This window comes from Carlito syrichta, unplaced genomic scaffold (assembly GCF_000164805.1).
Source record: "Carlito syrichta isolate Samal-C Ts95f unplaced genomic scaffold, Tarsius_syrichta-2.0.1 Scaffold143137, whole genome shotgun sequence".
Classification (NCBI taxonomy): Eukaryota; Metazoa; Chordata; class Mammalia; order Primates; family Tarsiidae; genus Carlito; species Carlito syrichta.
The window spans coordinates 27,903-55,042 of NW_007087233.1; the positions used below are offsets into that span (position 1 = coordinate 27,903).

At 43.6% G+C, this 27,140-nt stretch overlaps 1 protein-coding gene across 1 annotated transcript; it reads right to left on the minus strand.

Moving 5' to 3' along the window:
- Window positions 1-1,010: 1,010 nt before the first annotated feature.
- SLF2 (SMC5-SMC6 complex localization factor 2) lies at window positions 1,011-26,772 on the minus strand (the record flags this gene model as incomplete). Its single annotated transcript, XM_008050178.2, has 15 exons — window positions 1,011-1,559; window positions 4,143-4,211; window positions 6,431-6,517; window positions 8,083-8,160; window positions 8,593-8,724; window positions 11,067-11,154; window positions 11,930-12,027; window positions 13,598-13,774; window positions 14,325-14,424; window positions 17,846-17,987; window positions 19,008-19,083; window positions 21,706-21,808; window positions 23,642-23,809; window positions 24,176-24,298; window positions 26,702-26,772. Coding segments are annotated over 15 exons (1,548 nt in total), but the record flags the coding sequence as incomplete, so codon positions are not given.
- Between the last annotated feature and the right edge of the window lie 368 nt (window positions 26,773-27,140).

A 27,140-nucleotide genomic window follows, 5' to 3' on the forward strand; every position in this document is an offset into this window, starting at 1 on the left:
CCAGTAAACTCAACACAGAATAACACTTTTGTGGATCTGACTCCTGGAGCCTTGGTCGGCCTAGGTGCTTAGAAACTGGGTTCACCTCATCTTCCCAACGGAACCTCTCACTGCCCAACGCTTGGCATGAGCTCAGAGTTACGGATGCGATGTTAAATAATAAATTTAAGATAATTTTTTTTTTACTCCTAAGCCTCAATCTAGAGGTAGAAAGTTATTTTTGAAAAATTCATTTCCTCCCCTCTCAAACCACAAGCATCAAGCCCAGGGTCCCCTGCCCTCTGAGAGCTCCCTCCCCCAGGGGGACACCAGCATGCTCAGGACAGGTCGCCATACCAGTACTGAAAGAACAACACGACACGTGACATTCTCTTGCAGAAAACAAACCCTCCTGAAAGGAACACTCAGGCGGCACAAGAACTTTTCCGTTGGCTAGTAAGAGCTGGTCACTAAGCAAGGCTTTGGTGGGCCCCTGGGCTAACGCCAGCATGGGCACTTCGCTGGGCCTTCCACCATTTGAACCAAAGGATGGCTTTCCAGTGTTTAAGAATCCACAGCAGCTGTGGTTTTCAAGTGCAACAACTTCAAGATACAAACACAGACACACGCACACACACAGACACAGTGTCCCAAAGAATAAACACCATTCACGTCTCTGCCCAAGTTATATACTCATGGACACAGGTTTTGGGAAACTTGTTCTAGTCTTAGGCTTTCACAATACAGACTTCCGTAATATGGTTACCAAGAGCCAGAATTCTAAGAGTTAGCCACGATTCCAAGATGTCACCAGTATTTAAAATACATGCGCCGGAAAGAAACCCAAAGTCAACAGCATAGAAACAGCCACTACCTAACAGACGAACTGCCTTCCCTTCGGGGCATATGCCAATATACCAACTTCTGCTTCTCAGCTGTTTCTTTAATGTACTTAAAAAACCCAACAGATTTATAATCTTGAATAGGGAAGGAAAATGCAGGGACTGAAATTAATCTCTGTGGGTTATGAGTTACAGAAGAGATTTATGCTTTTTATTACTAAATGCCGTTCTGAACTTTCCCTTTGTGTCCTAAAATAACCAAGAGGGAAAATTAAACCCAACTGCAACTTGGCCTTAGTTTCCAAGTCCAACTCAAGTTGGTCCAAACTCTTTTCTTACATATTTCCTGTGGTTATCCAAGTACCACAAATACTATCTAAAAAAGATAACTGGCTTACAACTTCACAAGAGGAGTAAAGGGGCAGGTTAGACACGTGATTATTAGCTGCTCCTACTCCTCCCTCCTTTAAAGAAGCCACTGTTTTACTAGGTCAGTTGCTGTAACAATCAAGCAGATCACATTTCATTATCTGCTTCAGAAATAGCAATTTCTTCATTACCAGCTTCATCCTAGATATTCAAGTGGCACATCTGCAGCACATTTTCTTAGCATTCCATTGGAGTCTGTAATAATCCTTTCTTCTCCTCCAGGAAAGGCTCTTGCTGAATTTCTCTTGATTCATATTTTTGTTATTACAACTGTTAAGAATCTGGTACCCAAAAGTCATGAAGCTGCCCCTAAAAAAGAAAAGAGGATACAGGAAAATTTAATCAGATTATGAACTAACCCTTATAAAACTACTAATCATCAGACAATGAGCTTTGATAAGGAAAATAATCTAAATCTCTAAATTGTACGTTCCTCCAAAAATTTATAGCACTCAGATTCAAATCTCTTATTTTGTGGTCAATTTTAAAAAGTATAAAGTAAGGGCAGGATGTTTTTCTCACCACCACACACATGGAGGGACATAGTTATGGAGATTAATATACTAAGCTGATTAATATCATTTTGTTATTCAATTATTTTCTGCTTTAATGCCGTTATCAGCAGATGGTTAGCCTAAAAAAAATCCTAAGAAACTAAGACAAAAATAACAGACCACAAGCTTAAGATTTCTCAAAGACTTTTAAGACAGTGTGCCTCCTAGTTAAGGTTAGAGTGTTATTCTGACGTCGGATAGAAGCAGCGGCCAGGCCTTGGCTACTCTAGGTTGAGTCCCTGGGTGAGCAGCCCTGGCTTCAGCCTGAGGACGAAGAGCAAGACAGAAGCCCTCGGTCCACTCCAGACCCACGGTCAGAACCCACACTCAGCTCAGAAGCCACACTCAGCGGGTGCCTCCAACTGGGAGAAGCAGCATTCTAGACAATCCTGCAGTTAGTTTGTTTGAAAACCAGCAGGCGGGCCACCTATTAGAAGGCATTACAACGTCCCTCCTGGCTGGACTCCATCGCATGGTAAAACTTTTATGCTACAAATACCCCCATCAAGACCATGAAAAGACAACAGAATGGGAGAAAACATTTACAAATTACACATCTGATCAAGGATTTGCATCCAGAAAACATGGAGAATTCTTGCAGCTCAATGATAAAAAGATAAATAATCCAATTAAAAAATAAGTACTCTGCCAGCCTCGGTGGCTCAGCCTGTAATCCCGCACCTTTGGGAGGCTGAGGTGAGTGGATTGCCTGAGCCCGCAGGTTCGAGACCTGCCTGGGCAGGCGAGACTTCATCTCTACAATAAAATTAAAAAATGAGCCGGGCGTGGTAGCGCGCGCCTGTAATTCCGGCTATGCGGAAGGATCGCTGGAGCCCAGCAGGTCGAGGCTGTGGTGGCCGGGAGCGGTCACTCAGTCTGGGCGACAGAGTGAGACTCCAACTCAAAAGAAAAAAAAAAAAAAGTACTCTGAAATGAAGTATGGGATAAAAAAAGAGGGGCGAAGGATCTGAACAGACATTTCTGCAAAAAGCGAATCCAGCGGCCAACAGGCACCACAGCTGCTCAACGTCGCTGGTCACCAGGGAGAAAATGCTAGCTGAAACCACAGCGAGATCCCACTTCCAGCCTACCGCGGCTTTAGTCACAAAGACAGCCAACGGCCAGTGCTGGTGAGGACGTCGAGAAGTCAGAGAGCTCTCGCACTCCGGTGGGATGTGCAATGATGCAGCCTCTTCACAAAAACGTCTGGCGACTACTCACAGCTCTTACCATGGAGTTACCACACAACTAACAGCTCTACCTTAGGTGGACGCTCATGTTCTCACTTGAAAACACATTTTCACACCAAAGCCTGTATATGTAAGTGTTCACGGAAGCATTACTTGTAACAGGCAGGAAGTGGAACCAGCTCGGATGTCCACCTGACACAAGGGAGATGTGACCCATCCGCACATTCAGTGTCGTCAGCAACAGAAGGGACTTCTGCCCCCCACACGGACTCGTTTGTTGGGATGTAAGTGAAAGGAGCCGGTCACAAAAGGCTATGGCGTGTCTCATTTCTAGGAAAGATCCAGAAGAGGCACATCTGCACAGGCAGAGAATAAGTCTGTGTCTGCCTCCGGTTTGGGGTGGGGTGAGGAGGGGATGGGGCAGCAGGGAGTGACTGTTACCAGGCTTGGGATCTCTTTTTGGGATGACAAAAACGTTCTGGAAGTAGACCGTGGCGATGGCACCCACTGTGAGCACACGCCAGCCCGCACACGCCAAGTGGGCAACATTAGAGCTCAACAGCTCGGTTAAAAATGTGCTTCACTGGCTGGGCTCAGTGGCTCAGCCTGTCATCCTAGTACTTTGGGAGGCAGAGGTGAGTGGACTGCCTGAGCCCACAGGTTCAAAACCAGCCCGGGGAATTTGGCGAGACCTTGTCTCTACAACACATCAAAAAATTAGCTGGGCGTGGTGGCATATGTCTGTAGTTCCAGCTACGTGGAACGCTGAGACAGAAGGATTGCCTGAGCCTAGTAGGGTCAAGGCTACGATTGCCGTGAGAGTGTCGCTGCACTCCAGCCTGGGCGAAAGAGCGAGACTCCGACTCAAAATAAATAAATAAATAATGTGCTTCACTGAATAATCTCCATTTGATGTAACGTCACCTTTTAATATGAGCTTAGCCACTGCTGGAAGTAAATAAATGTATATAAAGCAAACAAGAACTAAACAACATACACAAACCATGTACTACATAGATAAGTTTTCAGTTTATCTCGATATCACCGGAAGCAAGCGCTCTGTTTTGCCGTATTTTGTTTTAAGCAGCACGAAGAACAGCAATTAGCAAAACTATTTAGAATAAATAAAACTGGTAACAAGATGACACCTGTGTAGGCCGACAATTCTGGATTATTTCCTGCCATTTTCCATGTATCCTGGCAACCAAGTCTTTCACCTTAAAAACATCAAAAAGGGAAAGGGGATCAGATCAGAACATCCTCAGCAAAAACCAATTAATACTTGATACCAAAGACTTGATAGTTGAGACAGACCCACACCCGACAACTCAGTTTGATTTTTGTCAAGAAAGAGAAAACAAAGTACTATCTTTTGTGGACGGGCTTTCAAATCACAGCAATTAATAAGACTTCCCTTTATCACCATAATCTACAACACCTAATGCTTAGAATTCAATTTCCTGTCAGTTACCCAGAGGCTGCAGGTGGCCTGTGTCACGGGGCCATGGCTTGGCGGTTCCCAGCCTCCCCAGTTTCCATTTGAAGGACTCAAGGCCACGAAAGGTGGTGGTCATGTGTTCCTCTCTCTGCATTGTCAGAAGACCCAAAATTCACGGACTCTTCCGTGTTTTTGCAGTGGTTTTACTATGACTCTTCTCTAAACATCTGGCATATTCCTATCTTTGGAGGTTTAGCAAGTCTCCATGCAAAACTCAAACTTTACCACAAAAACGACACCCTCCCACTCCAGAGTTCTCATGTAGCTACTGAACGTGATGGCTTGAGAGAAACATGATTTAAGCAAGTCAGGAATTGTGCAGCCGCTTTCAGTTTATAAAGTCAACTGCAGCCTCTGCTTTTTCTCCATCTAGAGTTTAGCAAATCAAATTTCTCCAAAACGACGCCAGCTCTCCTAGGCTTCTGGAGAGGCTTGCAACACATCTGTCTCAGCAAGACCATCCCCTGAAGCAATTTCCACAGACCACCGCATCACTAAGAGGAGCCCTGGTCTCAGTCTGTTCCCGGCCCTTGGCTTTAAGAAACACAGACCCTGGGTGGTCTGCTTTTAGCATGTCTGTCAGCAGTAGCCACTACCAAGCTTCACGGGCCAGTAACTCTGGTCAATATTCAAAAGAATGTGTGCTCCTGAAACTAGTTTCTACTCTAAGGCAAAAAAGGTCTCCCCTGCGTGTACTTGAAAATCTGATATGACATCACTTGTCGCTTATTTTCATATTTAACTTAAATTTACTAAAGCAGATATGAATACTGAATGTAAGCAGATGGTGTTCACAGGACTAATTTTCCAACTAAGATATGAAGTTACAAAGCTGAGATGTCAATCCAATGACTAGCTAAACATAGGAGGCCAAAAAGAATCAGCACTGTATTATATTATGAAAGCTAAAAGTTGATCTGGGAGTTAAAAAAAAATCCTTAGAAAAGCCTCTAATCCCTGCACTTTGGGGAGCCGAGGTGGGAGAATGGCTGGAGACCAGGAATTTAAGACCAGCTTAGGCAACACAGCGAGATCTCTACACAAACTCATCTCTACAAAAAAAAGAAAAAGAAAATTTGCTGGATGTGGTGGTGCACACCTGTAGTCCCAGTTATTCTGGAGGCTGAGGCAAAGGACTGCCTGAGCTCAGAAGGTCAAGGCTGTGGTGAGCCATGACGGGGTCATGCCACTGCACTCCAGTCCGGGTGACAGACTGAGACCCTGACTCAAAAAACAAAACAAAACAGAACAAAGTTAGAAAAAAGTTTTTAAAAAATGTGACTAATTTTGTATTCTAGGAAAAACTGTCAAGCCATTCTATCAACACTAATGTTGCTTTCCTACCCACCCTCACATACTTGGCTTTTTTACTGTCTCTGAGTACACAAAACCTTTAAGAAAAAAAAGCTTATTAGCAAGCTTACTGTGGAATTATTTCTCTCCTAGAGCTCAGGATAGGAGATGTAGGATTTGAAGAGTCTTTCTTTGAACACATTCTTCCACAGAATATTAAAACACCAGCTAACCTATTTCTTCTCTTTGAATAAAACACATTTTCAACCGTCACAAAGTTTCACAAAGTTTCATAAGCACTGGCTCCCGACTTGCCTATTTATTTAAACAATGCTTCCATCCCTGAGGCTAACTTAAGCGCAAGGTTTTGATTTGCATAATGGGGAGACACTAAAAGGTTTCATTAGTACTGCAAGAATGTTTCTCCTTAGGAGTTTCAGAACAGAAAGTAAAGCAAGAAGTGTATCTGCTTTGTGAATTTCCCTTTCCCCTTTCGTCTAGCAGAGGCAGATTTCTTTATTAAAGGAGAAAGTCATATTTCTAATTTTATAGGTTCTTTTTTTTGGGAAGAGGCTTATATGCTTCTCTTAAGTATTAATGTAACCAAGATTAAACAAAAAACTAAGTAAGAAAAAACACACCTACCTTCGTTCTGTAAAAAAGTCTTGCGTCTTCCCTAATATCGCATTTAACATGCTTTTCCAGAGCCCCACAGAGAAGCACGAAGTGTTTCTGTGCAAAACAAACGCAAGGGATGAGACAACTCTGAAGCATTACAGTTAACAAAGAAAGGGTCATGCAGTTAGAGCCACAAGGTCATTTAAAATCTACCAAGCCAAGTTAGCAGTGTGTGGCATCTGATACGAACCACCCAACGTAGCGGGCACTCCATGTCAATGAGACTGCTAGTTTAAAGCACACACACACAAACCTAAGGGGTTTTGCTATGTATTAACTCACATTAATGAAAATCAACCCCAGAGCTCCGTTCAACTGGGTGATAGAATCTGAAGTCCTTCCTTTAGCACAGTCACTAATGGGATATTCGAATAACAAATATACTAATCTACGAATAAGCTAATCTACTTTTTTTCTCTATGAACAAGGCAAACTTTTAACATAGGAGCACACTTAATTCTTTGAAGAATCCAGTATCTTAAGTTTCAGAAGCATGGCGCCCTGAACAGTTACTCTCACACACAGTTAGTGAGAACGTACTGAACACTGTGGAGAGGAGAGTGTGATAACAACTATTTAAAATGATTAAAATTTGAGTTGATTGTAGCCTTGAAGCCAGTAGTTCCACTTCTAGAATTTACTGGACAAAGGAACAAGTGGGCAGAGATACACAAGTAAGCATGTTCACGTTAGCACTATGTTTAATCACAAAAATATAATGTGCACCATTGAAGATTCTGAAATACTACAGTTACTGGACAGAAGTGCAAATGTCTTCAAAAGGAAAGAAAAGTTGCAAATAATACTGACAATATGACTACATTTTTGTTAAAACCATTTTGTTAGCATATGCATAAATTACAGAGAAATGTACAGGAGGGAACTGGATTGTAGGAGTCTTCCATGTTCTACCTTATATCGTTTTAAAATAACCAATGATTGCTTTTAATCATAAAAATAATTTACAGACTACAAAAACCATGTAAGAACACTGCAGACAAAGGAGGATATGGGCTTCCAATTGGAGAACAAACCTAGTTCCACACAACAGCATTTATAAAAACATGTGAACAAGTCTACACGGTGTCCCTTCTATCATGCCTCGGAGACGTGAAGTTTCAAAACAGGAACTGGAATAGTTATGAAACAAGGGAATTAAGTGAGAACTTTCGCCAGGAACATGGGAAGAGAATAACACAAAATGAAAGCCTTCGAATGGGGAGATAATTTAGAATGCATTTCCCAAGAAGCCCGACTTAGCATCGGTTTCATTTTGAATGCAAATGTCTTCCCAAAAGAAGAAAAGGGGGAGGGGCGAGGAGAAGAGACGGGAAGAAACCAGCAGGGAGTTGGCCCGCTGGTACTTGCTGCCTGCGCATCTCAGCAGCATCAGACGCTGTGGCTGCGTGACCATGGTTAAGTTCCACTCCAGCCAACAGAGCTGACATTTCCTGACAGTACTTCTTCCCAAGGTGATGGGTTGCAAGGTCGCTAGTCCTCCCGGCTTGCCGCAGCAAAACCAGCGAACCGGGACACGCCTTCCCCTCCACGCAGATGCCCGTTCGCACCATCAACAGCGCACCTATTTACAAACAGCAGCAACGCCGAGCACTACCTACCCGTTGTCCAGAAGAGAAAGAATGAGAGCAACTAACTTCCCCGACTAAATGAAGAAGAATGTAGGTCAGGTAATATGCCTGTTGAATTAGAAATGAACAGAATTAACTCCCACGAACCAGCTGACGCGGACGTCATTCCAGCTTACACATCAGAAGAGCAGCCGGGGAAGGACAGGTCGCACTGTGGTTACCCGGCTAGCGAGCGAGGAGCCAGGAGCTGAACAGGGCATTCCTGTCCAAGCCCAGCGTGGTCTTTTTGCCACCTCATGACTGCCGAATAAAAGCGACAAAAACACTCACTGACAGCCATCCTTCCACCCCAACTTTTAGCTCTAGGGCTTGCTGATGAATTTCATGGCGGCAATACAGAAAAAACGACCATTCGTTTTGCAATTATGTTTGCTAGAAAGTGCCTGGTGTCTAACCCAGCCATCCCTGTGCCACCTGTCCGAGGCTAGGAGCTATGGTGTCAGGGTCGCGTGCCTGTTCTGAGACTTCCCGCCCCAATACCTGCTTTTCAAGCTCCAGATGGACACTGTCATCAATTGTGCCGTCTGGTTCCTGAGCCTTTCTCCTCAGGACCATTTTCTTCAGCAGATCAGAGGGCTTCATCTGCACGAGATAGCGATGCAGGACTGAAATCTACAAGAGACGGGGAGATGCGGACCCAAGCTCGGTGACAGCAGAAGGGAAAGAAGGAGAGCAACTGACTTCCCAACCAAATGAAGAAGAATGTAGGTCAGGTAATATGCCTTCCACCTCAGCCCCCAGAGTAGCAGCGACTACAGGCATGTGCCACCACGCTGGGCTGAGTTTTTCATTTTTTTGTGGAGATGGGGGTCTCACTATGTTGCCCAGGCAGGTCCTGAACTCCTGGCCTCAGGCGGTCCTTCTGCCTCAGCCCCCCAAAGTGCTGGGATCACAAGCTTGAGTCATTGTGCCTGATCTAAAAAGTAATTTTTATTTTAAGCGAAAGATCTAGCACTTGTAATTTAGGATCAACCCTCAGGAGAAGACCAAATGGTATTACAATAGAGGTCACAGGGAGGGCTTTCTCTGTGAGATGATGTGAAAGTCAACAAAGTGAATCTCCCTGTGGATAGAAGTCACTAAATTCTGAAAAGCAGCACCATGAGAAACTGGGGGAAAATCCTAACTAGATTGTGTGTCTGAATACTAACTAGTGAGTCTGAGGGTTCACTATCCATGTAGTTCTATTGCGTATGGGGGAAAAAGGGAAAAGGTAACAGAGCACAAGTTAGGAGGAAATGGTCAAAATCCTATCCCCAGATCTTTCCTGATGGCAGTAAGTAGCACTGAAAGCAACGAGAGCTCTTTGCTGATGACCCCGGTAGCTCCAGGATGGTCCGCACAGAGCTGCTATCAAGACAGCCCCCGCTCTGCTCCAGCAGAGCCTGCTGACCCTCCAGCCCTCTGCCCCACGCACACTGCACATGCTGTTCTTACCACACAAACCCACGAAGGCTGGTTCGTCTCATTTCAATCACTAGATTATCTTTTCAAGGGCAGAGCATCTAGTTCATATTATTTTTAAATTCCTAGGACCTGCTAGAGTACTTTGTACCGAACTGCGATCAAGTAGAGAGAACACAGGAACACCCAGACCCGGTCCTATGGCGAGCGTTCACGTCCAGTCCACGGTGGTCCCACTGGAGCTGTCAACACTTGTAAAAAGCCTCCGGAACGCCTCAGAGTGGGACTCCCCAGGGCATGTTAACACACACTCTCATGTGCGTGACATATTCACTACTGAACAAGGACAATCAAATTTAAGCTCCACAATCTAAAAAGACTAACATTAAAAGAGGCAAGAGATGCAGTTGATGCATGGTAGTTCTGCAATTTTTCTCCTTTTTTTTTTGAGACAGGGTTACCCACACCGGAGTGTGGTGGCATAATCATAGCTCACTGCAATCTTGACCTCCTGGGTCAGGCAATCCTTCTGCCTCAGCCTCACAGAGTAACTGAGACTACGGGCAAATGCCACCACGCCCAGCTAATTTTTAAATATTTTTTTGTAGAGATGAGGTCTCACTTTGATGTCCATGTTGGTCTAAACTCCTGGGCTCAAGTGACCTTACTGCCTTGACCTCCCAAAGTGCTGGGATTACAGGTGTGAGCCACCACACTTGGCTCTGGTTCTGCAATTTCTTTTTTTGTCTGAGTTGGGGGTCTCACTCTATCGCCCAGGCTGGAGTACAGTGGCACACTCATGGCCACCACAGCCTCAACCTGCTGGGCTCAGGCGATCCTTCTGTCTCAGCCTTCCAAGTAGCTGGAACTATAGGTATGTGCCACCACGTCTGGCTAATTTTTTGATTTACTGTAGAGACGAGGTCTCACCATGTTGGAATGAAAGGCATGAGCCACTGCACCTGGCTGGTTCTTATAAATGATGTCCTATTCATATAATTGCATGCTATGATTTTCCCAGTGTTTTTTTTTTTGAGTTGAAGTCTCACTCTGTCACCCAGACTGGAGTGCAGTGGCTCGTTCCCTGCCACCACAGCCTCAACCTGTTGGGCTCTGGCGATCCTTCCACCTCAGCCTTCCAAGTAGCTAGAACTATAGGCACGTGCTATCACGCCCGTCTAGTTTTTGATTTAATTGTAGAGACAAGGTCTCACCAAGTTGCCTGGGTGGGTCTCCAACCTGCGGGCTCAGGCAATCCACTCGCCTCGGTCTCCCAAAGTGCTGGGATGACAGGCTGAGCCACTGAGCCCAGCCCAGTTGTTTACCTATACACTAATTCATCATATTATCCACAAGTATCCTATGTGGTAGAAATTGGGAAATTACCATTTCTACTTCCCAGATGAAGAGACTGATCTCACCCTGCTAAAGACTACAGGAAGTGTCATGGCTGACGGTTGAGCTCCGCCCCCAGGACTTTCTTCAACTTTCCCTCCCCCTTACTACCTACCTCTCCCACTTATTCAAAACAAAAGAAGCCTTGTGCATACCTGCAGATTGTTGGCATTAGGGACATCCTCCTGTTTCTCATCCAAAAGCTTTGAGATCATCACCAGACTGAGGCACTGTCTCAGTTGCCTGGAATCAGAATGAAAAGGTATGTAGAATGAATTTTAACCAACACTGCTTGAGAAGCAATGAATGCGTCAACAGGCATTCATGTCTCGAAGGCGGCTGCTTAAGGACATGGCAGCTGGCAGAGAACAGCAACACTGGCATGGAACACCTGAACGTGGGGCCAGTCGAGCTGCCGGAAGCTGTACAAATCACGAAGAGCCTCCATCTCTGGCCCTGCTGACGTAGTGACAGGAAATCTGTCTCTTCGCTAGACTTCCTTTGTTCTAAAACCAAAAAAGCAAATCCATTCCTTTTTACAGAAACCAAATTAAAAACATAAGGCTCTGAGTTGAGAACCAGAATCAGGCTATCAAGGTCTCTCCCCACAACTAAGTATGAGTAAGAGACTGTGATCTGACAGTGCAAGAATGAGTGAAAATAAAGGACCAGAGCATTTCATTAATGGGAACACCATACAACTTCATGCTTAACTCTCACTCATATTATTTTGAGTCGGAGTATCACGCTATCGCCCAGGCTGGAGTGCAGAGGCATGCTCACGGCCACTGCAGCCTTGACCTGCTAAGCTCAGGCGATCCTCCCACCTCAGTCTTTCAAGCAGCTGGAACCACAGGGCATGCACTACAACGTGCAGCTAATTTTTTGATTTATTGTAGTGACAAGGTCTCATCAAGTTGCCCAGGTGGGTATCGAACCCCAGGGCTCAGAAAAGCCTCTTGCCTCCGCCTCCCAAAGTGCTGGGATGACAGTATATTTAACTCTCACTTTTCAATACCTTCCACGTGCTGTCCAGTTGGGAACCAGCTGCACAAGCCACAGCAGGTTGTGGGGGTGACTTGAGAGTGCATTGATGCCCAGACAGAGTTCAGGGACCTGAAGAAAGAGAACAAACATGGTTTCTTTCCAAACCGGACAGCAGAATCAAGCCTCTAACACATCCCTGTATCCCTTCTTCCCCAATGGAAACACTAGTACAAAACAGGCGCTCATTTTTAGAAGCGGTGTGGAGTCTACAACACACTAAAATGGACACAACACAGACTGAGTTTATCTTAAACTATCTGAACCAGACTGAACAGATTCATTCATCAGACTTTCACTTGGCTTTTTATGTTTTGTGCTACAACTTACCTCTATTTAAACAGGCCTTCTTGGAAGAATCAGCTGTCTAAATATAAACAGCCATTTCCAAGTGTATATGAGAGATGCACAAAGTCAGACAAGATCCTGATCTGGAATTTCTCGTACTTTAGTGATCCTAATCCAGCATTTTAAAAAGTCCAACACCCCCAACATATGTACAAATTTTTAAAAAATCTAACAGTTGCTTCAGAATAATCTTATAAGGACAAAAAAATATGGGGTGGGGTTAACACTAGACAAAATTATAGGGTGCAGTGCCTCATGCCTGTCATCCCAGCACTTTGGGAGGTGGAGGCAGGAGGATTGCCTGTTCGAGAACAGCCTGGGCAACTTGGCAAGACCTCATCTCCACAGTTTAAAAAGAAAATTAGCCAGGCATTATGGTACGTGCTCTGGTTCCAGCTACTTGGAAGTCTTAGGTGGAAGGATCGCCTGAGCCTAACAGGTTGAGGCTGTGGTGGCCGCTGAGCGTGCCTCTGCACTCCAGGCTGAGGCTAGAGAACCCACTTGAGCCCAGGGGTTTGAGACCAACCTGGGCAACTTGGCAAGACCTCATCTCTACAAAAAATACAAATACTGGTCAGGCATGGTGGTACGTGCCTACAGTCCCAGGTACTTGGGAGGCTGAGGTGGAAGTTTAGCTTGAAGGTCAAGGCTGAAGTGAGCTGTGATTGCACCACAGTGCAACAGTGAAATCCTGTCCATCCCCCAATATAAAAAGTACCAACAAAAATTAAACATGTTCGCCCACCATATGGTTTCAGAAGTTCAGCTCAAATCCCTGTTGCAGCTATGACCCACTGCACCCTTTCATTCAGGTCTCTCTGCTCAAAGACCACTCCAAGAAGGCCTTCCCCGACTGCCTTGCTTACACGGCATCGCGCTCCGCCTTGTCACTCATGTCCACATCCTGCTGTGTCCTGCTTTATTTTAATTTGCAGCACTTAATTACAATCTGACGGGCTATAACAACCTACATTTACTTGTTTATACCTAACCCTCTGACTGGGACAAAGGCTCCATGAGGGCAAAGGCTTTTCTTTTCCATAGCTGAATCTCAGCATCTATGTTAATTCTTAGTCCCTATGAAAGCCCCAATAAACACATTTTTGTGGAGTGAATAAGTGCAGTTTTAGAAAAGACATGTTTATAATGAATTTAAATACAGCTCCAGCAAACACAGTCCCTTCCACCAAAGATGTTAACTGAGCGCAGAAACAGGATTAGCTCCGAATGTACTATGAAAGCCAAACGGTGATGCTGGACAAAAACCCAGTCCTGAAGTCTTAAGTAACATTACCTTTGTGTTCCAGTCTCTCATGTTTTTCATCAGGTTTATCAGGAGGCTTTGAAAGTCTACCAGGGGAATCTCTTTCAGCTGTTTTTCCAAACTCATTTTAAACAACATTAAAATCAGCAACATTATTTCACGATCCTGGTAGCCTTCTGGATGTATAGATGTACACAGGCCTAGAAACTTTGTGGCATAAATGCACAGACAAAAAGACTTTAGGATATATATTTTACTTGAAGAATTTTAATTACAAAATATTTTCAACAAACAATGCCAACAAGAACTACACAGAAAGCAAGCACCAGCTGTCTGGAGCAAAAAAGGCAAGAAACACTCATTGTTAAAAGCCGAATTAAGTGGTATTGTCCTCTCCATTTTCCAGGTTTTCTTAATGGTTTGGTGTAATTTCATTCAGCTACCAAACTGTTTTCACGCTTATTAACTCTTGATTGCTAAGTTATACTGCAAGAAACACTTTTTTCCTCATACGTCCTACTTTTAGAAAATCAGTGGTTGCAGAACTGTTTTAGTGACATAACTCTGACCTGAAGTTAACTTTCACTTGTAATATTAAAATAAAAATAAAAACAGCAAAAGCAATGTTTAATACAAAGATTATTGCTAGAAGTTTCAAAGACTGGAAATGACTCAATAAGAAATTAGTGATTTTGTTTAAACCACAGACTAAATTATTCTAGCTTTGTGCAAAAGACACACAAAACAGTTTTCCTACCTTAACCACATTTAAAATGTTGGTTTCAGGAAGAGTTGAAAAAATGGGTTTCCAAGATGTATCTTCACTCCCCTTCTCTGATGCTGTCTGTGTTTCAGAACTATTGAGATGTGAATACAGCAAGTGAAGTTAGCCACAAAATAACTACTCTCTCTAAGAAACACCAGGCTACTTTCTAAAAGTTACACTTTACTGAGATACAATTTACAAACAATAAAAGAAATGTACCCACATTAAGATTTTTTTGATAGAGACAGGGTTTTGCTGCTGTGCTGCCCAGGCTGGTACCAAACTTCTGACCTCACATAGTCCTCCCACCTGGCCCCATTTTAACTTTTGATAAACATATATTCAAATATAGCCACCACATAAACCAAAAAAGAGAACATTTCCACTGCCCCCAAAAGTCCCTGCATGCCAGACCCAAGTCAATCTGCTGCTCCCGCTCTTGGCGAACCCTGACCTGATTAACCTTGAACCAGCTCCTTCTAATAAAATACTACCCTCGCTGCCCTTGGTGTGAGAAAGCTACGTGGAAGGTGGCTGACTACAAAGAATGCTTAAAAGGTGAAGGCTTCATAAGCGGCCTCAAGAAACTGCCACAGCAATATAAAGAAGCAAGTCCAAGCGCTCCAGTTCTGGTTGAGGTCATCAGTGAAGCTTCATGGAAGAGGAGTTGCATGAACTTGGCTTTCAAAAAATAAGATCCTTTTAATTTTTTTGGGAAAAAAAACAAAAAAACACAGTTCAAATGGTTTAGGAAAAAAAATCAGAGCAGACGAAGGCTCAGCATGCTGCAATGAACTACCCTTCCAGTGTGCCTCTTCTGCCCCCCACTTCTAGTCCCCAAAGACATTCCTACTGGTTTTATTATTATTATTATTATTTTGAGTTAGAGTCTGTTTTGCCCAGGCTGGAGTGCAGTGGCACGCTCACGGGCACTGCAGCCCCGACCTGCTGGGCTCGGGCTCAGGCTCAGGCAATCCTTCTGCCTCAGCCTTCCAAGTAGCTAGAACTACAGGCACACGCCACCACACCCAGCTAATTTTCTATTTAATGTAGAGATGAGGTTCACCATGTTGGCCAAGTTGGTCTCAGGCAATCCTTTCACCTCCGCTCCCAAAGCGCTGGGATGACAGGTGTGAGCCACCGTACCCAGCACAACTACTACTAGTGTTAGTCCTTCCCTCCCCAAATATGAATACATGTCCCACTGAAGTGATAATTAAAAACACATGCAGTCTTTGTCCTCAGTGTCTGGCACAGAGCTCCTAAGACCCTTGGGACTTCTGGCGGGGTAGGAGGAGCCTCTTGCTGCTCACATAAACCCCTTTCCACCATGCTGGAATGTATGCTGATGAGTGACTCGAGGACAGGCTGGGAGTCAATGCCATCAATCACAGGAAGAGAGGGCTGACACTTCCAGTCCCACCCAGAGGGCCTAGACACTGAGTTAATCACCCTGGTTCACCAGTCGTCCCTGTGGAATGGAAATCCAAGCTCTGAAGTTCAGAGAGCTCGGCTGGCCAAAGCAGCAATGAAATGCTGGGAGGGGGGCATCCGGAGAGGGACTGCAGTTGTGTGTGCTCCCACCTCAACCTGCCCATCTCTCCCCTGTGCCACTTCTTGAGCTGTGCCCGTCACAATACACCAGCAACTGTCAATCAAGTGTCCCTGAGCTCTGGGAGCCATTCCAGCACATTCCTGAACATAAGGAAGAGGTTGTGGGAACTCCAGAGGTATAGAAGGCTCTCCTGTGAGTGTCATATGAAGCAGGGGACAATCTTGTGGGACCCAGCCCTCACCCTGTGGGGTACGCACTAGCCCTGGGTAGCCTGAACCAGAACAGCACGAGACTGCAGGACACCTGGGTTCTTCCTTTTCTGTAAGCAGTCTATACGTTGTCTTTGCCCATTATTCTAATAGGTGATTGATCTTTTTCTTAGTGACTTGAAATGAAGTCTTTGCTTCATATATATACACATTTTTTTCTCTCTCTCCATTTTGAGGTTTTTCTTTACAATGATTATTGTCATGTAGGTTTTAAAAAACTGTGGTCAAATGAGTTAATTTTCCCTTTATGGTTTCTAGGTATTAGTCATACAGAAAACCAGCTTCCTCTCTTCCAGGATTATAAGAAAAATTCTGCCAGTTTCTTCCATTACGTTTATGTTTTTATTGTATACACTTAAGTCTTTGATCTAAAAGCTTGAAGTATGTACCCGAAATTTTTGTCCATATGGCTACCCGGTTTTCTAGATACTGAAAAGTTCACTCCTTTTCTGAAATACCATCTTCAGCACACACTAAGCACCTACGTGCATTTGGGTCTGCCTTGGACTTCCTTATTTGGTGCCACTAATGAGGTTTTGCACCCCTGCAACTGTACTGTACTGTTTTATACCCGCTGAAACCAGCCCTGCCTCATAACTTTCCTGGATACGCTTGCTATGTCTTCCATTTGATTTCAGAATCAGGTGTATAGTCCCAACTCTCCTCCTGCGCAAAAATCCTGTTGATGTTTCTTATTAGGGTCTATTATTTATGATGTTGAACTTTTGTATTTGAAGCATGGTACGCTTTTCCAGTTATTAAGGTCTTTTCTTTGTCCTTCAGTAATGTTCCTCTCTCTCTCTCTCTCTCTCTCTCTCTCTCACACACACACACACACACACACACACACACACACACACACACACACTTCCAGTTAAATTTATCCCTAAGTATTTGTTTTTTAGTATTGTAAATGAAGCCTTTATTTCCAGTGTATCTTTTAACTTGTTACAGTTCAAACATTTGAGGGTTATTGATCTGTATTACTTTTATACCCTGACACCCATACCAAGTTTTTCAGCTGACACAGGCTTCTGTGTATAGATTAAATCACTTCTGCAAATGACCAATCTCTTACTTACTCCTTTCCAATTTTGCTTTGGTCAATACCTCCAAAACAATGTTAAATAACACTGAACAGTCTTACTATTTTTTTTTTTTTTTTTTTTTGAGTTGGAGTCTCACTCTGTCGCCCAGACTGGAGTGCAGTGGCTGCTCCCGGCCACCGCAGCCTCGACCTGCTGGGATCCGGCGATCCTTCTGCCTCAGCCTTCAGAGTAGCCGGAATTACAGGCATGTGCTACCACGCCCGGCTGACTTTTTTTGATTTATTGTAGAGATGAGGTCTCACTGCCCAGGCAGGTCTCGAACCCGTGGGCTCAGGCAATCCACTCAACTCAGCCTCCCAAAGGCGCGGGATTACAGGCTGAGCCACCGAGCCTGGCAAGTCTTACTATTTTTTTACAACTTTTATGAGAATGTTTCTGTATTTCCCTGCCAAACACGATGATGGTTTTTAGATTAAGACAGATGTTAAGACTGTATCAAATTCAAGACTGATGATCTCAACTGTGAGAGATTTAAAAGTCAAGAATAAACATTGAATTTAATGAATTAATGTTAACTGTAATTATATGTAAGTTGTTTGAAATGTTGTTTTTGGAACTAATTGTAAGAAGAAAACTTACATTAGACTGTCTTCATTAAAGTCTGGCTGAAGATTCTCCAGAGGAAACAAAGATCGAAAATCAACTCCCATATTGAGAAACACAGCTGCTATATCAGACAGCGATGGGACCCAGGGCCACAGGGGCGAGTCACTGAAGGTGTCTAGTTGACGAAGGAAAGGATTTTATTCTCAATCACTGGTCTATAAACCAATAACCAAAGGAATTAAACATTTCTCAATAAATGTGAAGAAAATGACATTTGTGAAGAAAGTATCTGAAAGGGATGGCTTTCATGTCTCAGGAAGGACCCAGTTAGAGGGAAGCAGCACATTTTGGAATGGCTGGACATGGCAATGGTCAAATCCCAACTACGGACAACACAGAAAGATCCCATCTTCGGTGCCTGTGAGTCCCGATCCCCAAAACAGAAGATGCAGGTAAACCGCAGCGCTGCTTTCATCGTAAGGGATCTCACAGGTGAGAAAGCAGCTGCCATGCTCTTGCAATGAATGCTTTCAATCTGCCGTACAATAATACTCTTGCTTACCAGTAACATAATCAAAATTAACTGGCTACATAAATAAACCAACTTGCAGCTACTTACTTCTACTTAACCCAAGAAAAGCAAGCCACAGTTGGGTAAATATTAGGCGATGGCTGTCACTTGCAAGAACTTTTTTGTTTTGAGTTGGAGTCTCATTCTGTTGCCCAGGGTGGAGTGCAGTGGCATGATCACAGCTACCGCAGCCTCAACCTGCTAGACTCACGCAATCCTTCCACCTCAGCCTTCCAAGTAGCTGGAACTACAGACATGTGCCACCACACCTGGCTAATTTTTCTATTTATTGTAGAGATGAGGTCTCACTAAGTTGCCCAGGTTGGTCTCGAGCCCCTGGGCTCAGGCAATCCTCTCACCTCAGCCTCCCAAAGTGCTGGGATTACAGGCGTGAGCCACTGTGCCTGACAAATTTACAAAATCTTATACCATTTTTCTCAATGCAACTAGAAAAATGCAGATTCTTGTGTTTGACTGCAGTTTCATTCCACTGTTAAAGAGATTTGATTACAAAAAGAATATTTATTCCATATTTCCAAATATGCTAACATTTAGCAAATGAAAGATACCACGTAAATAGCAACCAATAATACACTATAAATCACAGTAAATGTACATACTTACCATTTTTAATTGTTATTTCCATCAATGTGCTTAAAATCTGCACAGACACAATACAGTCTGTATGAATCGACATCATCTGTCAAAAGTAGATAAATGAGAGTTCACGAGAAAGAAAACATTTCCTATTACTAGACACATATAAAGGTGTCTTACACGCATTTCTTTACTATCTACAATAACCGTATGAAGTGGCGCTTACTACATTTAACAAACAGGTTCAGAGATTAACTATCCTACCCAGTGTGACACACAGAGAAGGTGGACTTCAAATCCAAGTCTGATTCTGAAGTCAGGGTTCTCTACATCCTAACATGCTGCTTGTTTTTACAACTTCCATTTATAATTAGACAAACAGAATACTTTTTTTTCTTTTTTGAGTTGGTGTCTCACTCTGCTGCCCAGGTTGGAGTGCAGTAGCGTGATCACAGCTCATCACAGCCTTGATCTCCTTGGCTCAGGCGATCCTTCTACCTCAGCCTCCCCAGTAGCTGGGACCACAGATGTGTACCACCACATCCTAATTTTTTTTTTTTTAGTAGAGACAAGGGGTCTATGTTACCCAGACTGGCCTCAAGTTATTCTCTTACCATGGCCTCCCAAAGTGTTGGGATTACAGGCATGAGCCACTGTGCCCAGTCAGTAACACTTGAAACTGTCAAAAAATGTCTTTCTAGTCATATATTAGGAAACTAAAAAAAAATAAAGCCTGCTCAGATCACAGGCAAAGATAAACCGTAACCTAATAAGACATAAATATACAAGTTAATATACCAATATACTTTAAAAAAGATGCTCAGTATCAGTAGTAATCAAAGAGTTGTCATAGAAACAATGACAAGATATCATTAGTTGATTTCCAGATTGGCAAAGATCCAGACTACTGGCAACACACAGCGTTCACAAGAGCACCGAAAGAGAAGGAAGCAGTCTTACACCTAGCGTGCGTGTGATTGGGTAAGAATTTTACAGAGATTTGGTAATATTTATATAAAGCTACTTTATTTATATTTTGATCTAGTCAGCCTTTTCACATACAGGAATTTAGATGCAGAGACAAATAACTAATATCACTTATATAAGATAATTTCTTGGGAACAAAATCTCAAGTCAAAAAAATTTTAAAAAAATCATAAAACAGTGAAAGTAACTTTAAAGTGGGTTTGTAGAGGAATTCATACTGTGTTTCTATTGCTCCTTCTCATTTGCTTAGGGGCCTTGGATTATGATCATAATAAATGTAAGTCTAAATGTGAGGAGGCATAACCCGGTCTCCTTTTAGTTAGGCACACAGTCTGCACCATTTTGAACACAAACTGTGTAAAAAAAAGTCTCGGCTACGATGCCTGGTCACTAAGCTCTGCTATGAAGAGCAGCACCACCCACAGATACACTGCATGCAGGACAAGGTTTGGATCAGTCTTTTTGTGGGGAGTGAAAAACAGCCATTTCAGAGAATTAAATAAATGTGAAAGAGAATATATACAGCAATCTAACGTCTACCAACTGAGGCTGGGTTAAGTCAATACCGGGATAGCCTGACAAAGGAATGCTGTGAAGTCATTAAAAAGGATGACACCTCAATGCTCAGAGTTGAAAGTACTTTATTTCATTGTTACCTGAAATAAATAAGTTATAAAACATATTCAAATATTCTGTTTATGTTAAGTTACACAGAAATGTTTTGCATGTAGAGAACATTTGAGAAAACACTGATTAAAATGCAACAGATTCTGGAAATTAGCATTTGAGAGGCATTCATCCTTCTTTTTAAAAAACTTAATCTTTCCATTTTACTTGAACTTTTCACAATCAAACATAAATTCCCTTAGAAAATTGTAACAACAACAACAACAAAAGGCAGTAAAAGGTGGCTCAGCTTCTAGTGAGTCTCCTGCCCCTCTGCCCCACCCATGTGTTCCTACTGATTCTGATTCAAAGCTCCCTCTGCTTACACCAGGGCTTATTTTCTGTGTGTTTTGCTTCTTAATCCTCTGAGTAAGACTTTGTTTTTATGTTAATTTTTATCTTGCTGATGTGGGCCCATCACTATAGTCTTTAAAACCATATTATGACATACAAGCATATCTGCATTTAAGGAGTTTTTACCCTCTTTGAATTTGTTCTTTGAAACCCAAACTAATAATCATTCATTAAGCACTTTCTCTGTGTAAGACACTTTGTTTCATTTCTCCTTTTCCATTCCAAGTTCATTTTCATGGTGGGAGGTGTCACGAATTTGTATTTTTTAGAAAGTAGGTAGAATGAATTTTAATGCTAAAGTCCTAACTAGTATTTTATAAATTTAGTTGTGAAGATGTAATAAAGATGTTTGCATTTTGTGATTTTATGAGTAACTGTAGTTAGGCCACAAGAGTTCACTACTTTTTTTTTCCAATTTTCTTTATTATTATCATTATTTTTAGGGATGGGTCTCACTATTTTGCCCAGGCTGGTCTTGAACGCCTGGCCTCAAATAATCCTCCCACTCAGCCTCCCAAAGTGCTGGGGCTGCAGGCATGAGCCACAGTTTACTGCCTTTTGTTGTTGACTCTTCCTCATTCGATCTCCATGAAATCATGGGTCTCGGGTACCAGATTAATTTTTTCCCTAGTAATGTGCAAAAAAAGTATACTTCAAAGTTTGTTTCTGACTTGGATATACAGAAGGGGTCACTATGACGCCCCAACATTCCTCTTACCCGAAACAGCCACTTTAACACAGGTACGGGACACTGGACATAGTGATACGCAGAGGTAAGGAAACCTTGTGTCGTCAAAAAAATCTGATCTGTTTTTCCGGATCTGAAAAAACAAAGTGAAATTAACATGACTTGCATTCATGGCAAAGCACTTCTACCACCACCACCTTGACAGAACCAGGGAAACGAGGATGTGAGTCATCCTCATCCATGGCGTGGACTCTACCAACATGGATGGTTTACTCGCACACGAAGCCCAACAGACAGCCTAAAGCTGGCCCGACTTGCAGGCTTGGCTCCACATCTATCTGGTCGACCAGGCTAGTCTGCTGGCTGTGTTGGGAGAGAGCCTCTGAGCTCCAGGACACCTGCTCTTGCAGCCTGGGGGCAGACTTCGTAAAACCTGTCACCGGAACTCATGTGTTCTCTCTAGACCTGAGCTGCCGTGTACAGAGAGAAATTAGACCAGTCGGGGCACCGTGGCTGTGATGATGGGCTGTGCTTCCCACTGTTTCTGCCTTTCTTCTTGGGAACTGAACCCTGATTTTTAGCTAGCAACACTGGCTGACTGGAAGCAACATCACTTCCCAGCCGCCCCTGCAGCCAGGTGCGGACAATTTGATAAGTTCTACCCAACTAACTGTAAGTAGGAGAGCAGTGTGGGATGTCTGGGGATCAGAATCTAAAGCTGCAGCTCCAACAGCACCTGGTGGCGGCTAAGAACGGCGGAGAAGAAAGGTTGGATGATGAAACAACACACCACTCCTAGACTTCCTCCTCCTTCCTCTTTTCTTGGACACAGGGTCTCACTCTGCTGCTTAGGCTGGAGCGATGTGGTACGATCATGATTCACTATAGCCTCGAACTCCTAGGCTCAAGTGATTCTCCTGCCTCAGCCTCCCAAGTAGCTAGGACTACAGGCATATGCCACCATACCAGGCTGATTTTTTTAATGGGAGACAGGATCCTGCTATGTTGACCAGTCTGGGCTTGAATTGCTGAGTGCTGGGATCACAGGCATGAGTGACTACGCCCGGCCAGGACTTCCTATTTCTATATTTCTTTCACTTAAGAAAGAAATCTAAGCTGGGCTTGGTGGCTCAGCACTTTGGGAGGCCGAGGCGAGTGGATTGTCTAAGCCTGCGGGTTTGAGACCAGCCCAGGCAACTTTGCAAGCCCTCGTCTCTACAATAAAATTAAAAATAGCTGGGCGTGGTAGCGCACACCTGTAGTTCCACCTACTTGGAAGGCTGAAGCAGAAGGATCACTGGAGCCCAGCAGGTTGACGCTGGGGTTGCCATGAGAGTGCCATGGCACTCCAGCTGGGCGACAGCTTGAGACTCCAACTTTAAAAAAAAAAAGAAAGAAATCTAGCTGGGCACAGTGGCTCACACCTGTCATCCCAGCACTATAGGAGGCGGAGGTGAGAAAGGATCACCTGGGCCCAGGGGTTCAAGACCAGCCTAGGCAACTTGGCGAGACCTCATCTCTACAATACATCAAAAAATTAGCTGGGTGTGGTGGCACACACCTGTAGTTCCAGCTGCTTGGAAGGCTGAGGCAGAAGGGTCGCCGGAGCCCAGTACGTCAAGGCTGCAGTGGCTATGAGTGTACCTGGACGACAGAGTGAGACCCCAACTCAAAAAAAAAAGAAAAAAATAAATATACTTCTTTTTTAAACCACTGTTTTGTGGACAGTCACTGTGATTACACACTGATCCTAATCCCAACAAGTGAGGTCAGGTGATGTGCTGAGCAACCATCCTACATGAGCTCCTCTGACTAAAGAGGAAAACACAGGAGCAGCAGGAGTGTGAGGCTCAGGAAACTGGCTTTCCATAACCGAAATGAGCCTCGTAGACAACTACTTTGGTCAGAGGTCCTTTAGGGTAATTTTTCATACATAAAAAAGTAAAATGTCTATTTTTCTACTTACTTAAGAATAAGCTTTTCTACAGCACTTTGTCCGATAAAACCAGAGTCTCTTAAATCCAAGGTATACTGATTGAAAATTTTCCCAGAACTGAGGAAATGAAATATTTCTTCACCTGGATGATGATCAGGAATAGCATCAACTGTAATTGAAAATTTCTTTATAAATTCCCTGAAATACAAAAAAAGTCAACGAACAGCAAATAGTTACATTACATACAGTTTTGTAAAAACATGTTGGGTGCAAAGAAAACTATTTTTGAAACTCGTGTTAATCCCAAGTTAGGAGACTAGCCTGAGATAACATGCTTTGCTTCTCCTTCTTTGTGCTAGCAGTCAAAAGCCACTGTGTGTGAAAAGAACCATACTGACGAGAAAGACTGAAGACATAACTGGGCCCCAACACTTGCCGTTCAAACCCATCACAGACTGTTCACTGCGTCAACAGCCATCAATGGCCCATTCATTTAGAAAACAAAACTAAACTAAAAAAGGCAAAGGCGTAATCGAGCATAAGTGCATTTCAAGAACGTCATACCTGTGCTCTTCTAAAAGGTCATCCTCATCATCCGTGCTGTCCTCACCTCCGACTCTGAGCGGGGACTTGATGCCGCGGCCTTGCCTGATGTCTTCCTGCAGTTGCTGCTGCAGCTCATCCAGCCTGAGAAGAGGAAACAACGCTACCATGAACGGTTGACCCTAAAAATGAACAAGTCTCTAGTTTATATCGAAAAGCAGCACCAAGGGAAACCCTTTCTAAGTACCCTGTTACATGACAAATTTTGCTATACTGGAGGTTAAGTTACATCTCTCAAATATATCATGGTGCACTATTTTTTCTAAAACACACAGGTCTATTTTAGGTCCTAGGCGTCTACCCGGTTACCAGTATGGTATTAGAAGAGCATTACCTTGCAGAGAAGACCTGAATATTTCTGTATAGCCAGAACTTCAAGAATGATCTGTCAAAACCATTTAGAGTGGGAAAGGGAATGGCAAAGAATCAACATCACTAATTTGATTACCCTCTCTAATCTTTTATGCTCACTTGGCTTTCTAGCAGCAGTCATTGTCACTACCACCACCGCCACCACAACACCTGATGATCACTGAGCACCTGATATGTAACAGGTGCTGTAGTAAGGGCTTTATGTTTCACTCTTAATCCTTACAACAACCTCATATAGTAGTTTATCACCCATTTTACACGCAGGAAAACACATAAGAAAAGCTGTAACTCACACAAGCCAGCAATGCAGCAAGATGGATTCACATCCAGAGTCGGGCTCAGAGTCCTTTCCTAGACGGCCTCTCCAAGACTGAGTGACTTGAACCAGGCTCTTATCCCAACCCCAGCCCACACAGCGGGCAAATACAGAGTAGTCAGTGACTACGGACTGTGCTGCTCCGTCGCTGCAGAAAACACTCAACCCCCAGGTCAAACCGATCCCTCTTACGAGCAAAACCAGACTGCAACTTGCCACATAATTTTCATTAGGGTCATTGTGATTCTCAACTTTCTGATTTCTGTGTGTGTAAGTGTATGCTGGGGTGTTCACCGTGATTCAAAACTTCTTCCTCAGAGTAACTTGAAATGGGTTTTTAAAAATTCCACATGTAAGCAACAAAAAATCCCCAGGTAACCCAGTTAAAGACACAAAAATAATCTGAAAAGACATTCCTCCAAAGAAGTGAACAAAACGGGCAATAAGCATACAACGAGAATTTCGTATCATTAGTCGCCAGGAAAACGTGAATCAAAACCATAAGGTAGTAGCTCTTTACACCCACTAGCGTGGCTACAATTAAAAAAAAAAGAAAAGAACGAGTATTGGCAAAGATGTGAAGAAACTAGAAGCCCCATTCTCTGCTGGTGTGAATGTACGATGGTACAGCCACTATGGAAACAGCATGATGGTTCCTTAGAAAACTACAAAGCATCACCACAGGACCCTATGTACGGGCAGACACCCCATCGAACTGGAAGCAGGAATACAAGGAGCCATCTGTGCACCCGCGTTCACAGCAGCACTATTCATGACAGTCACAAAGAGGAAGCAACCCATATCCAACGACAGAGGAACAGATAACAAAGAGTGTCGCATAATACAATGTAGTCATCAGTCGGAAAAAAGAAACTCCGACATGTGCTACAACATGGATGAAGCTTGACGATGTCACCCTATGTGAAATTAGCCAAATAGGTGAAAGGACAAATACTGGGTGACATCACTTTTACGAGGACTTCGAACCGTCAATTTCATCGAGACACAAAGTAGCATGGTAGCTGTGGAGGGCAGGGAGGAAGGGGAGCACAGGAGCCAGTGTCTGAGGGTACAGCGTTTCAGACTGGGAAGGTGGACCAGTTCTGCAGCTGGATGGTGGTGGCGGCTGCACAAGGATGTGCATGTATGTTAAGACACTGAACTGAAAAATGGCTGAAATGGGAAATTTTATGCTATGTGTATTTTACTATTAAAAACACACAACAATATTCTACCCATGCTTTTGATCAAGAATTTCAGCTATCAATTAGACACCAGTTGTGGTAAACAGCAAGGAATTCACATTCTGAGTTAAAGCCAAATACTATAAAACCTAGATCTTCTGACCAGCCTATGAACAAAAAGGCACGTCTTATTTCTTTCTTTTTGAGTCGCAGTCTCACTCTGTCACCTAAGCTGGAGTGCAGTGGCACACTCACAGCCACCGCAGCCTCGACCTACCGGGCTCAGCTGATCCTTCCGCCTCCGCCTTCCAAGCAGCTGGAACCACAGGTGTGTGCCACCACACACGGCTAATTTTTCTTGATTTACTGTAGAGACGAGGTCTCACCAAGTTGTCCAGGCTGGTCTCAAACCCTAGGCTCAGGCAATCCTCTCGCCTCCACCTCCCAAATGCTGGGATTACAGGCATGAGCAACCATGCCTGGCCCCAGAAGAACTATTATAATGGTGTTAGCGCAAAATCCATGCTAATTTCTCACATTTTACTAAGGGTAGACAGAAAGCCACACCAACCACAGAATAGTAAATGTAGCACATGAATCATGACGCTGACTAACCTTTGTGTGTCTTCCATCTCCTTCACCAGGCGCTCTAAGGTATTTGAATAAGTTCCACTATGAACATGTTCCTAAAACAAGAAAATTTAGAAACACTTTACACAACACATCTTAGTGGAAGAACTGGGATGCTTTAAGTTATTCAGAGTACTAAAGACTATTTCAACAACATGGGCTAGGATGATACCTTTCTTAAAGGAGAACTTTCACCATCATGCTTTAAATCTACTATTTTGCACTGCAGACTTTGATTTTACGTAACATCTATTACTAGGAAAGGTACAACTTAAAAAATCCGACTAGCCTTCAGATCCGACTGCAAACACCCAAGGGCTCTGTGGCTATCCGGTCTTTTTTTTTTTAGTTGGAGTCTCACTCGGTCGCCCAGACTGGAGTGCAGTGGTTGCTCCCGGCCACTGCAGCCTCGACCTGCTGGGCT